This window comes from Puma concolor, chromosome B1, assembly GCF_028749965.1.
Source record: "Puma concolor isolate L17-30 chromosome B1, mPumCon1.1.hap2, whole genome shotgun sequence".
Lineage (NCBI taxonomy): Eukaryota > Metazoa > Chordata > Mammalia > Carnivora > Felidae > Puma > Puma concolor.
The window spans coordinates 173,086,177-173,099,788 of record NC_141670.1 but is presented as its reverse complement, the minus strand read 5'-3'; the positions used below and the strand labels follow the sequence as shown (position 1 = coordinate 173,099,788).

The 13,612-nt window shown below is 39.1% G+C and overlaps 1 protein-coding gene across 10 annotated transcripts in view; it reads right to left on the bottom strand.

Annotated features, from left to right (window-relative positions):
- The window catches only part of APBB2 (amyloid beta precursor protein binding family B member 2), a 384,721-nt gene that overhangs the window by 238,659 nt on the left and 132,450 nt on the right, over window positions 1–13,612 (bottom strand). For 9 of the 10 annotated variants that reach the window (XM_086705187.1, XM_086705186.1, XM_086705182.1 and 6 more), the window contains one exon: window positions 2,110–2,225. The exons of the other annotated variant lie outside the window; for it this stretch is intronic. In XM_086705187.1, the coding sequence (XP_086561313.1) occupies window positions 2,110–2,155 (46 nt within the window). In that variant the 5' untranslated portion in view covers window positions 2,156–2,225. The remainder of the gene's footprint in view (window positions 1–2,109; window positions 2,226–13,612) is intronic. 10 annotated transcript variants of the gene reach the window in all.

Here is a 13,612-nt window from a genome sequence, read left to right as displayed (position 1 = left end):
GGTGAGAACTACATTCTAGTTCCAAGGAATCATCTGTGTGCCCACCACAAAATGCAGCCACTCATCTTAGTTCCCACCCGGAAAAAAGCACCATGCACAGCAGAGGCCTCTGGGAAAGGCTAGCACATCCCTGGCACCCAGGAAGGGTAAAACAAGGACGTTTTTCTCCTAGAGAGTTCTTCCTAAGTCAAGTGAAGAAGAAATGCTTCCTTTCAACTACTCAACAGCCCAGTCTGCTGTGAAGCTCAAAGCCCCCTTGGAAAGCTCCAAAGATGTATGGTGAATCACTCACGAAGACAGTGAACGATGAGCTGGTCCACATACATAATTTTCTAAGTAAATTTACTTCTTCCACCCTGAGAACCCTGACAATGTTCAAACTTTTAACCATTTTGAAAGATGAATTTCTTCAAAATATATTAGATTGAACCACATAAAATTAGCATTTTTGTAGGACAAAACTGGTCAAAAAATAACAAATTCATATGTTTCAATCATAGTACATGGCTTCCAACTTCTTTCACAGCAGGAATAGGCAAATTTTTTCTCAACAGGACAGATCGCAGATAGTTTAGGCTCTGAGGGCCAAGAGGCAAAGTAGATTATGTAGGTGCTTACATACCCATTTAAAAATATAAAAACAGGGGCGCCTGGGTGGCGCAGTCGGTTAAGCGTCCGACTTCAGCCAGGTCACGATCTCGCGGTCCATGAGTTTGAGCCCCGCGTCAGGCTCTGGGCTGATGGCTCAGAGCCTGGAGCCTGTTTCCGATTCTGTGTCTCCCTCTCTCTCTGCCCCTCCCCCGTTCATGCTCTGTCTCTCTCTGTCCCAAAAATAAATAAATGTTGAAAAAAAAAATTAAAATAAATAAATAAATAAATAAATAAATAAAAATATAAAAACAATTGTCAGGTCCTACAAAAACAGGTGGAGGCTGGATTTGGCCCATGGGCTAGTTTGCTGACTTCTATCTTACAGTGTATAAGGATAAATTTTTTCTGATGTTCACTATGAAAACTGCTAATTTTAGGGTAACATAATAATGCTGTTGGAGGATACTAAAGTATACGTGTAAAAGCTGTTTATCCCCCCGCTGTGGGCTGTTATCGCTGCTGGTTGGTCTGAATCTCTGCTCTGTTGTCAGCTCTCCCTTCCTCCACTGCTTCTAACAACCTAGCTTATATTTTAGAAGCAATGGTCTGGGGGAGGGTTTGAGGGCAGTTCTAACTTTCCTATGAAGAAAAACATGGAGGTGTACAAGGAAATGGGACTTGATATGAAGAAACATTGAAAAGAATATGGGAGCAAAGGCACTCTGGGAAATTACCCCAAGCACACCCCTGATTTGAAGCCAAAATTCCAGAGGTCCGCAGGAAGCAACAAAAGCAAATAAATATGTAAACAGCTGGCCCAAACTTTACTAAAAGTCTAAATGGGGCAAAAAATAAGTTTAAGACAAACTCTCCTTTATAGAAATAGGAGAGATTATTAAAGGGGCAATAATAATTTTTCTCCTAAATTAATCTGAGATAGAGACAAACAGGAAAAGGCCACAACAGCAGCCATTCCTGAAGGACTATAATTGGAAAAACAAGTTTTGTGAGACACTGAAAGTCATTGCTGAGGGAATCAGGAGTTTCCTCCTTTGGAGAATGCTAACAAATAAAGAGTCAGGGGCTCTCTCCTTAACATGTATTCAACAACGCCATGCCCAGAGGACTTCTCTTCTGGGTCCAGGAATTTTTTTACTTAAAAGAATTGTAAAGATCAGTGGGAAATGATTTTAATTTATGGCACTCCTACTGTTTCAAATGTTATATATTGTGATGAAAAGGAAAACTTAAAAAAAAAAAAAAACCCTATCTATGAGCGGATGCATTGAAACAGAAGAGGGAGACTGCTGATACATACTTCTGGCTTTCTATGGCCACTGGATTAGAAAAAGCCTAATTTAAATAACATTTCCCATCATTCAATATTAAAAACGTACCCTAGAGCAACGCATCCTCCTGCATTTCTAAACACTCTCATTTAAATGTTACAAACCTTTACTGCAATAGTCTACAATGAAACTTAAAGGAAAAAAGAAGAGGGACCAATCCCATACGTACATGAGCTGCCTGGGTGACAGTGAGCCTCCGGGTACCGTCTGCCCATAGCGACCAGTCAGCACATTAGCAGGGGCCTCGGCAGTTTCCAAGTACTCAGGAAAGACTGAGATGGTTAGCTGTCGTGAGGGATAGGGGTGGGGGTGGGGGTGAGACAAAAAAAAAAAAAAAAAAAAGTAGAAACAAAACAGATTTAGGATAATGACTGCATTTTTTTTCATTAAAATGCTAATGATGACCACAAATTTCCAGCTAACCACATTTATGAATTATTCATAGTCACATGCAAGATGAAGTCCCCCTGTCACTGCAGGCACGCACAGAGCCTACTGATGGTTAGCATGTGGCCCCTATAATAAGTGTGACAGAAGTGCAGGTCACTGAAAGTCTATCCATCAGGGCTGGCCCTCCCTGGCCCTCTTCAGAAGACCAGGCAATCCCACCCACATTTTGTTGGTGTTCCCCTCAACTCTTCCTTAAAGTCAAGGAACAACGCTAGCCTGGTTCTTTGTTGTGACATCTGAATTAATATCCTGTAAAAACTCTAAAAGCTTGAGAGAAAAAAAGAAATCTGCTGTACTGGGTAGAGAAGACATCCGACTGACTTTTTAAGAAAACTTTCCATTGAAGTATTACATAAATATAGAAAGAGTACACATATCATTAAGTAAACAGCTCAATGAATTTTCCTAAACTGAACACACCAGATCAAAACCTAGAACATTATCGGCACCCCAGAAGCCCCCTTCATGTCCCCTCCTGAAGTCAACTGAATGCAAAGATTACTTCTGCTCATTTTTGTAGACATCACATTGATTTGCTGTCATTATTAATTTCTCATTTAAAAAACATACACTGAACACTCCTATATGCCAGGCACTGAAATCCACAACCCTCTGATATTAGAAGAATATTAGAATTAGAGGAATAAAGACAAACCTAGTTACAGCAAGGTTGTAGGTAAGAGCATTGGGATGTTGGAAGCAATAGATGAAATGACATAATGCTGTAGATAAAAGAGCTGGGAAGGCTCTTTACTGAGAATGGGTTGACATGTAAATTGTTTGACAACCTAGATCTTGAAAATCTTGGTTTCTTACTCATGCTACCCTCCAAAATTGAAACAGCCCAACCCTGTTTTAAGGTAAATAAACACATACACCAGTGCATATCAGGACGGATAGGGGCATCTGTGAGGCGAGCACATCGATAGAACTTAGCAGTATGAAAAAAGCACCTTGTAAGTAAAACATCCAGAAGAACGATCTGCTTAAAATGACCTTTGGCTTGGGGTGCCAACATTGCCAAAGGTTTACATAAGTTTCATTCAGTGAAACCAGTACCCACCATCTCACAAGGCTTCAGAAGATGCTTCAATTCAAAGACCCCTCCAAGCATGACCAGATGAATAAAAATGAAGAGTCAGACATTTGAAAATAAAGACAAGGAAAGGGAGTACAGTTGGCCATGGCTCCTGCCTCTGAGACTGCCCAGCGTAATGCTTCTTCAGACAGCAGCAACGCCATCCCCCTCAGGCTCCTGCACACTTTCCACCTCAGGTTCTGGCAAATTCAGAAGTGCGGGAAGTGACTTAGTTCTTGGAAAGCACTCCAATAAATACACAACAGCAAGGTTCATTAGAAAGTCTAATGCAACGGAAAACACCTTAAAAAGTAGATTTTATGTTTTGTAGGCAGATTTTGTGATCTCAAAAGCTGTGAGGCTTCCAGAGCTGGTCTATTCTGTTACCATGAACATCTCCAGGCCATCTTTGGAAGATGGCTGAATTTCAGAATTCTAGATAAACATGTCACTGTCATTACGTCAGCCAGGATGGACATGGTTCCAAAGAGATCAGAAACCTAACTGGGCCATTCCTCTTTGCATCCCCAGGGCACAGGATTCATAGCAAGCAGTCAACAAGTATGGAATAAATCGACAAGCCAGTACATAAGTCAAGAGCTCTCACAACTAAGAGGTAAAGAGGCTAATTAAATGGTGAGAACAGGAATAGTCTATTCCTTCTTTTCTCAACCTAATTGACTCAAAGCCAAGCTGCAAATCAGACTCAACTGCATTTACTCTCCTCCTCACAGAAAAAAATCTTTATGAACTCATAAATGCATATAGTGTGGTAAGTAAGAGGATTCAGAAAAAATGAAATTATGAAAAACAGGATGCCTCATAAATGGGAAAATAGCTAGGTGCGAACATTTTGAGCATGCAAAGGAATAGAAATTGCCCACTTTACATCTGTCTGCCTTCTTTGTTACCCTTCTGTGTGAAGGACAGGACGTCATTACTCTAACAGCATGGTGCCTCTCCTCCCAGATGCTCATTCACACAGCAACCTCCTCAGGTTCAACCCACTGGGGCAACAGATAGTAATGAGATAATCAAGTCTGGCTTCCTTGAAAATCCAGAAAATTCACTCACTACAGGTCTATGTTTTTGTCCCTAATATATATTTATATTATTCATCATTTCGCGTCTTTTACAACACATAAGCTCTGTGGTATCACTGATTCTACTGAACACATTTTACACATTATACACCAGCACACTGCGGTACTGTCTGGAAATAACTTTAATGATTAAATTTCCCAAAGCCAGGAAACGTGGGTTGTTGCTGCTTTTTGTTTTGTTTTGTTTGCTTGTTGTTGTTGTTGTTTTTTAGTAGGTATTGTGGGACATTTTTCTGACTGTAAAAAAATAACTCAGTCCTAAAAACATCAAATCTGTTTCTGCCCATCTGATCAGCCAATACCCCAAGAAGGAAACAAATCTTTGAGACTACCATTCTTTTTCCTATTTTTAAGAATACTAAGAAACCAAGAGGAACAATGCACTATCCACTCGAATGCAGGCCATTGAGGGGAGGAAAGGGATATTTATGCCAGTCCACAAAATGTTTAGTGTGCAACTTTTTAATTACTATATTTATGGGACTATCCATAATATATTCACTAACACAAATGCTCTACAGGGCCATTTATCCTCAACAAATACATTAATGTTTCCCTCCTCTTCTACAAACCCTTATTATGCTGATGTGAGGCAAAAATGCCAAGAATTCTCCCCAAAATAAACATTTCATCCCAACAACCACTTGCTCCACTATCTCCCTTTTTAACTATTTTATGATATTGTAGCATCTCTACTTAAGTATTTGCTGCTATTGACCTAAAAGACAAATCTGTAAACAAAATGTTAAAAAAAAGACTTTGTTTAATGAACCATTTTTTGATAAGAAAGCTGGTGCAAGCTACTAAAAAAAATTGGTTATGCTCCTCAAAAATATTCTATAACTCACTATAATTCTCTGCCTCACTATGCTGTTATAATACTATATAATTTCTGCTTTTTAGAAACCGCGAGGAAGAAGATCTTGAGAATGATCAAGGTTTTCATAACAGTTGAAAGACTGACTACCCATCTAAGTAATAAAATGGGTTTAGCTTCAACCGTACTGGATTAATTTTTTTTTTCTAAAATGTAATGCCTTCTTGGAACATACAGAATATAATTAATCTTTGGTGACATGGGATCATCAATATGACTACCAATTATCTTGCTCCGTTGGAACATGAAAACACTGAACTAAAGGAGCTGGCTCAGGGGATACTGGGCAGAGGCTGAGTTTCTACGGCCATGACCAGAGCTGGCAGGATTGGAGTTCCTCCCAAAGCCAACAGGACACTCTGAGAATCAAAACTAAGATTGCTGAGGTTCAAACGGCAAGGAAAGTACAGATATAAAAACACCCTGGAGAGCTAAAGGTGAAATCCAAGTTACAGGTCCAGGTCTAGAACCAAGCAGAGTCAGGATCCTAGAGGAAGAAACAATCAATGGAATACAGGGACAGGGTGCAATACTGGTTGTGTGCGCACTGCTGGTAAATGGAACACACCTGCCTATGAAGGCCAGTGGCGAGACAAGCTTCGGAGGCACAGAGGGCTGTCTGCTCTTCTACTCAAAGGCCCGCTGACTGCTCTGCTCCAGGAGACACTTTGTCTGCCTTTCACAGTTTGATTATCTCCTCGCCCTCGCCCCAACCCTCAAGAGTCAAGTCTCATTGCGGTCAGAGTAGGAACCTTTCCCTTTCTCACGTCAGCTATGATTTTGGAAACCAAATAAAATTTAGAAGAGAATGAAACTTAAAATACCAAACTCCAGATAAGGTGTGAAGGGCACAGTGCACAGACTCTGAACCCATACTTGGGCAGCTGAGATGTCTTCTTTGTTTATTCCTTGGTTCTTACAGAATGCAAATAGTAGGACTCGTTTGAAGTCAGTTAGTAAAAACACAGCCAGGCCTAAAACATGCCCTGGGGGGATATTTTTAAGTTGACTACTGTTATTTAACAAGGACTTCTTCTAGAGAGATCCAATAAGCCATGTATCTAGAAACACAATGGAATTAATTGCTCTGCCGTGAAGCATCTGTGGGGATGTGGAAATAAACTCAAGGGTTGGATGAATGAGGGTTTTGCCACTGGAGAATTAAGTGGTTGGGGGCAAGTCGATTACCCTCTATGCCTCATCAGTAAAATGGGTTAATGATACCTACCTTGTAAAGGTGTGAATAAGAACAAAATGTACAGCTCAGATGATATCAACAAATGTAAATTAAACCTTAATTAAGTGGAAGCACCGCACAGAAGCCCCTATGACACACAGATCTTTATTTAGAGCTGAGAAAGTCATCTGCCTTGTGGTTTCCACCCAATTCTTGCCAACTCATATGATAAGATTCCTTCCCCAAATTATTTTCAGCAGAACTTTTGGTTTATAAAATGTTTTTAACTTAACTGCTTAAATAAGAAGTATAAGTACTACTGCATTTTCAGATTTAAAAAAAAGCTAGAACGTAACCCCTCCCCCCCCCCATTATGGTATTCTCAATGTGTTTCTTTCTGAACGTTTTCTTATCCAAGTTAGTTCTTTTCTCTTTTTCCCATTTTTTTCTTTTTTGAGTCTTTTTGGATCTTTCTTCTCTAAGTCAAGGCTTGCAGAAACAGTAATTAACATCTTTATGTTATTCGGAAGTTTCTAAAGCACTTTCAAATACATTACTTTATTTCCCTTAAATTACTTCTACTTGCTTCTCTTTAGTTTCCCTTGCCCCACTTTCTAAAACACAGGCAGAACTTTCTAAAATCAGCAAAGTAGCAATTTTTACCTTTCCAACTGCCAACACATTAATACACAATACTTTGTACAATTGTCTAAAGTATACAGTATACCTAAATCCTAACACATCCAATTCTTGTGAGCAATTTTTTTTTCTCTGCAGTGATGATCTTTTGAAGTTAATATACAGCAAGAATTATGTAAATGTACTAACATCTTAAAATAAGACAGATGAATGAATCTCTTTAGGAATCATCAAAAATAATAAATGAAAAATAAAAGGTGAAAAATGCAGAAAGATAAAGTTCTTGTTTCAGCGTTCAGTAAAATTTCCATTATCTATCTTATCAGAGCTATTTTTCTCCAAGCTCTGCATTAAATAATCTGATTCTTAAATCTGTGAAAACCACAGGGGATGTGCCCATCTCATTAAAAAAGATGATCTTTTGAGTTATGATAATGAGAAAGAGCATCTATTTTTGGTTTTAAGGACAGAAGTATTTCCTGCTTGTTGCTCAGAGGCAGTGACACTTCTAGTAAGCTTTAGCACAAAACAGATGCCTAGCACTCTACCTATTGTGATGAAAACAAGAACCTTCCAACAGAATGTTTCCTCTCTGAACTTCTATATGCTCTCAGTCTTGATTTATCAACAAAGAACATGGAGCGCTTGAAACAGGAAAATATTAATTCTATCATGTGAAGGTAAACATTATTTTGTTTTTCGAAAAAAAAGATGTTCTAAACTCTAGATTAGGAATAAGATCAGATTCCCTGATAGTCATTCAAATCCTGCAGGACACAAAACCTTTAAAACTTGAATTAGCTTCCTCTTTGCTTTACGGTGATTGACTAGGCCCATAATAATTTTTACAATCTTTGCTATACCTTAATAATATGTTAAACATTGTAAAAGAAAAAAATCACCTGCTACTGTTAAAATGGAAGTACTATTTAAAGACAAAGTAGAGGGGCGCCTGGGTGGCGCAGTCGGTTAAGCGTCCGACTTCAGCCAGGTCACGATCTCGCGGTCTGTGAGTTCAAGCCCCGCGTCGGGCTCTGGGCTGATGGCTCAGAGCCTGGAGCCTGTTTCCGATTCTGTGTCTCCCTCTCTCTCTGCCCCTCCCCCGTTCATGCTCTGTCTCTCTCTGTCCCAAAAATAAATAAAAAAAAAAAAAGTTGAAAAAAAAAATTTAAAGACAAAGTAGAAAGAGAGATTATATACGGTCCAGATTCTGCTATGGTGTTTACATGTCCAATAATGTAAGCTCTGGCACATTATAAACGCTCCCCCATTTCATAAGAGGGAGTGATTTTATCCTAGAAATGGAGAAGATGTCATGGTCTAATGTTGTTCTGTACAATCTACAGAGATAACTCATAAAAACACAGTGCCCTGCACAATACAAGTGGGACCACATAGAAAAGAATGTTTTTCCACCTTGGACACAACTCAAATCAAACTAGTACAAAATCCAAGAAAGACTGAACCAAGTGAGATTAAGGTTATGGAAAAGCATAGAAAGCGGAAGTTATTTCTTTACAATGTTGAAAGTGTATATGGGGCACCAGGGTGGCTTAGTCGGCTGAGCTTTGGCTCAGGTCATGATCTTGCGGTTCGTGAGTTCGAGCCCCACATCGGGTTCTGTGCTGACAGCTCAGAGGCTGGAGCCTGCTTCAGATTCTGTGTCTTCCTCTCTCTCCGCCCCACAGAGCTTGTGCTCTGTCTTTCTCTGTCTTTCAAAAATGAATAAACATTAAAAAAAAGAAAGAAATTGTATGTTATTTTTGTGACTGGGTTTGAGGTCACACTTAGAATTTATACTTTAGAGATAACTGAGCCTTTTTCCTGTTACCTACTCAAATCAAGAAAGGGTGACAACTAGCTCATTTTGACAATGAGTACATAACAGGAAAAAGGCTCCATTTTTGGATGAAACTGAAAAGTATAATAAATGGAATCCATCTTGGAATAACCAAATAAACTTTTCTTTAATGGGCCAGACAACATGAATCCAAATTGAAAGGCCAGATATCAAAAGTTCACTAACAGGGATTTTCAGTTGTATGTGGTAGATTACAATCATGTGCTTAACTCTATTCCCTCTAAAATGCCACTAAATGACACTTAGCAAGAGGCAGAGATATACATATAACAAGAAAGAGAATGGAAGAGAAGAAACTTAATGGAAAAAAATTCTGGAAAATAGAAATCAGATGGGCCAATGATGAGTAAATTTGCAATGCAAGGACAGACAAAACTTAAATGTCTACAGACAGAACCGTCATGAAGAAGTAAGCCAATAAGGGTTACTTAGGAACCTTAGGAAAGTGCAAATTCAGGCACAGTTTCATCAAAAGTCCAGGCTGGATGGAGAGGGCAGTGTGGAGATGCCACTGAAAACCAGAGTACTGCTTGCAAGATGTTTTAAGGAGCAAACTTCCAGATCCTTCCTCCACCATTAAGCCTGTCAACTATCTCTCCCTCCATCTCAGGTTTGCTCCTTGCAAAAGTTAAACCCAAGAAGGTCTGGACTCAGGACACTAGGAACAATGACCTAGTAGAGACATCACACTGAAAGAGAGGACTGAGTGAAAGTGGACACTCTGAATGGAGAGATCCACAGCCCCTTCCCTTGCTGGGTTTCTACAGCACCGGCCACATAGGAAATTAGAAGACTTTTCTAGAGAAACTAACCAGCCCGAGTAAAGAGATCTACTGTTACTAAAACTACAGACAAAGGGGGCTTCTGAAAAGAAAAAGCCATCCAATAGTAAGACCACCAGTTGACGAGAGACAGAGCTTGTCAACTTGTTCATGCAGAGAACTTCCAATCAGTTTTCAGTGTCTCCACGTATATCAAATGGACAGCAATCACCAGACATGTGATGAAGAGTCTAACATGACAAATAGAAACTTTAAAAGGAAACAGAGTCAATGCTAGAAGCTTTGGAAACTTCATATATACATTATTAACTCCGATGGGTAAAAGATATTGCATCCATAAAGCAAAAAAGAAGAGGATGCTATAAAAATAGAAATACTGAGTGAACAGGAAAGAATTCTTAAAAATTCATATTATGATCATAGATATAAAAAAATCCATAGAATGGTTAGAAAATAATAAAGGTAAATGCACCCTGGAGTAGAAGAAAAAATAAAAAACAGAGGTCAAAAAAAATTTTTTAACAATAAACTGAAGGAAAAATACAAAAGTTCCAGCATTTGACAAGTAAGGGTTCCAAAAAAGAAAGAATACAAAAAACAATGGGAAGAAAATTATCTTCCACCACCCCCTACAAAATCTTCACAATAAACGAAAAAAGTTACAAAAACAAGGCACATTATGATGGATTCTCAGCATATTAGGAGACTAAAAGAAAAGACTCTAAAGGCTTCCTCCCTCCGCTCAAAAAAGTCACATGTAAAATAACCAGAAACAGAAAAGCTTCCAACAATTCAATAATAAAATTGGAAGCAGACAAAATGGAATGAGGCCTCCAAAACTCTCAGGGAAAATAATTTCCAACTTTAAATTCTATACCAATCATGTATGAGGAGAGACTAAATGATATTTTCACACTTGCCAGATCTCAAAAAAAAAAAAAAAAAATACATCATACACACTCTTTCTCAAGAAGCAACTGGGCAGTGTGCCTCCGCAAAAGAGAGACAAAAGCAAGGGAGATGCCACCCATCCAGGTCAATTGAGAATTCCCAACATGATAGTAAAAGAAAATTCCAGGTCCACAGCTATGCATAAGGTCTCAAGAGTAAAGTCCAGAATGGAGCACGCAAGCAGAAGGTTCTGGAGAAAAATGTCATACACACATATGTGCACATGTAAGAACTGAGAGACAAAAGCTGTTGTGTCTGACCTTATTTGAGAATTTGGGGATGAATAAGTGAATCAAAAAAAGGCACTTAAGTATGCTGCGCATAACAGAATATAAAGTCATAGTACACTGTATAGCTTAGCTGTGAAAAATATTTATAGTGAAAGTAAGCTGAGATAAAACTATCTTAGAGAGTGAAGGAGAATAAAACAAAGCTAACTCCTAAAAACAAAACAAAACAGAAAACCCCAAAGCTAACTCTTTAACTTCCTTCATAGGAATTCAATGTTTAATGTGCAAAATTGAAAAAAAAAAAAAAGAAATATCAATATGAATGTATTAATTAACTATATGGAAGTAAATATAAGAAAAAGAGCTGGGGGCCCCTGGGTGGCTCAGTCGGCTAAGCATCTGACTTCGGCTCAGGTCGTGATCTCGCAGTTTGTGGGTTCGAGCATCAGGCTCTGTACGACAGCTCGGAGCCTGGAGCCTGCTTCAGATTCCGTGTCTCCCTCTCTCTCTGCCCTTCCCCTGCTCGCACTCTGTCTCTCTCTCTCTCAAAAATAAACGTTATTAAAAAAAATTTTTTTTTAAAAAGAAAAAGAGCTAACTGAATGGAAAGTAATTGCCTCTCAGAAGTGGAAAATGACAATGCAGATAAGCAGGCAGGAATTTATAAGCCATATATTATATATATATATATATATATATATATATATATATATATATATAATTGTAAATAAAAAATAAATTTTAAAAATGGCAGAAATTGATCAATAAATATATAAACCAGCCAACCATATAAGACAAACTGATAATGTGAGATTTCATTCTATATATAAATTAGGAAACAGATAAATCTAAATCTGTTCCTCCTAGTTAATCAAACTGTTAAAATTTAATTTAATGCATTTTATCTTCAAGTAGCAAGAAATGCACAGGGAGGTCGAATATGCCTAAATCCTTAAGTCACGTCTCTAGCTTTGGTTAGCACATAATGAAAGGGTCCCTGGACACCAGGGCACAGCCATCTTTGTTTTCATCAAGTTCATTAACTGCAGCTGCAAATGGACATCTGTGTTCACCATTCCCCTTCTACCTGAGTCCCTACTGTGGCTTCTTACAGTGAAGGTTTGTCCTTATTGAAGGGTCAAGGACAGAGAATATCCAGTATCTGGACCTCCTTCCTTTGTGGAATTCATCATCATGTGAGTATTGATGAGAGCCACACCTTTCAACATAAAGGCAAAAATGGCGGGGGGGAGGGGGGTGACACTTGCCTTCCCAGCACCCCTGCAGCAAAGGCATGAGCACATGACTTAGCCTTAGCCAACCCTGGATCTAAAGGTGGAGACACAAAGGCAGGAGCAGAGAGAAATTACCATGGGTAAGGGCAAAAGCAACAATATCAAGTGCCAGAGGCAGCAAAGGCCGAGGTGACACCGTTGGAAGCAAGTGTCTGGTCCCACTGTGGTGGTCAGGGTGAACCAGCATTGCCCTGCGTTCAGCAACAGGGTCCATTTACCCTGCATAGAACTGATCATATCATATGACCTTGACTATGAATCTGGCTGTACAGTCTCTATTCATTCCTGCCTTTTTACCAACTTCCAGCAGTTCCAGAAACTACCCAATATCTTCTCAAAATATTCTTTCGCTGCTTAAATCATTCACCCAGTCTCCATTGCTTCTAAGAACCCTGCCTGATATACTTTCCCAGGGACATAGGAAGACATAGCTAGCTTTCTATTGAAGTTAAGAATAAAATGTTTATGCTGCATATGATACTGATGCAGAACCAAGGGTATTTTTCCACAGGGAAACATGGTAGGGGGGGTGAGATCTTAAGTATAAATACAACTAAGCTGCTGGAATGTTACAGGTTAAAGAAGTTTCAATGGGTTCATCAATTCTTTGAATTGTTTTCTCTCATTAGAAAACACACTCCTAGTTCAAAACCACTAACTGACTTTGTAATCAGTTTGTGAATTGGGAGTTGCCACTATTTACATCTGGCAAAAGACTCACACTCACGATTCTTATTGTGAGTGGGCAGAAGAGCAGTGGGTGAGGAAGAACAATTTTGTCTTTCTGCTTAAAACAAAGTTTTCTGAGAGATGAAGTCGTCTGAGAGGCAGTGGTCAAGCACTGCACGTGAATATGGAAATGCAAAGCAAGCCAGCCAAAGGTTTATAGTCCACTGCAGAAACATCAATATTGCCAAGAAGCTACATTCATCAGTTCAGCGTACTGCAGCATGTTTAGTCCCAAGTCGGAGAGAGCTGAACCCGAGGCCATTTATCTGCATATGTCTCAGGCTAACCACACAAATTCTGCAGACAAAGCTAGAAGTTAAGATAGATAGCTTAGAACTAACTGTTGATGTGATCAAAAGGGCTTCATACAAAGAGTCCAATGCAGTAATGACGTTACTAGAAATGGGGGTGCAAAGAAAGAAAGCTGCTCTCTGTGGTAGCCATTGTGTCTGGAAACTGAGGAAGTCTTTCATGACAAAGTAGAGCTACAGTTAAAGTCA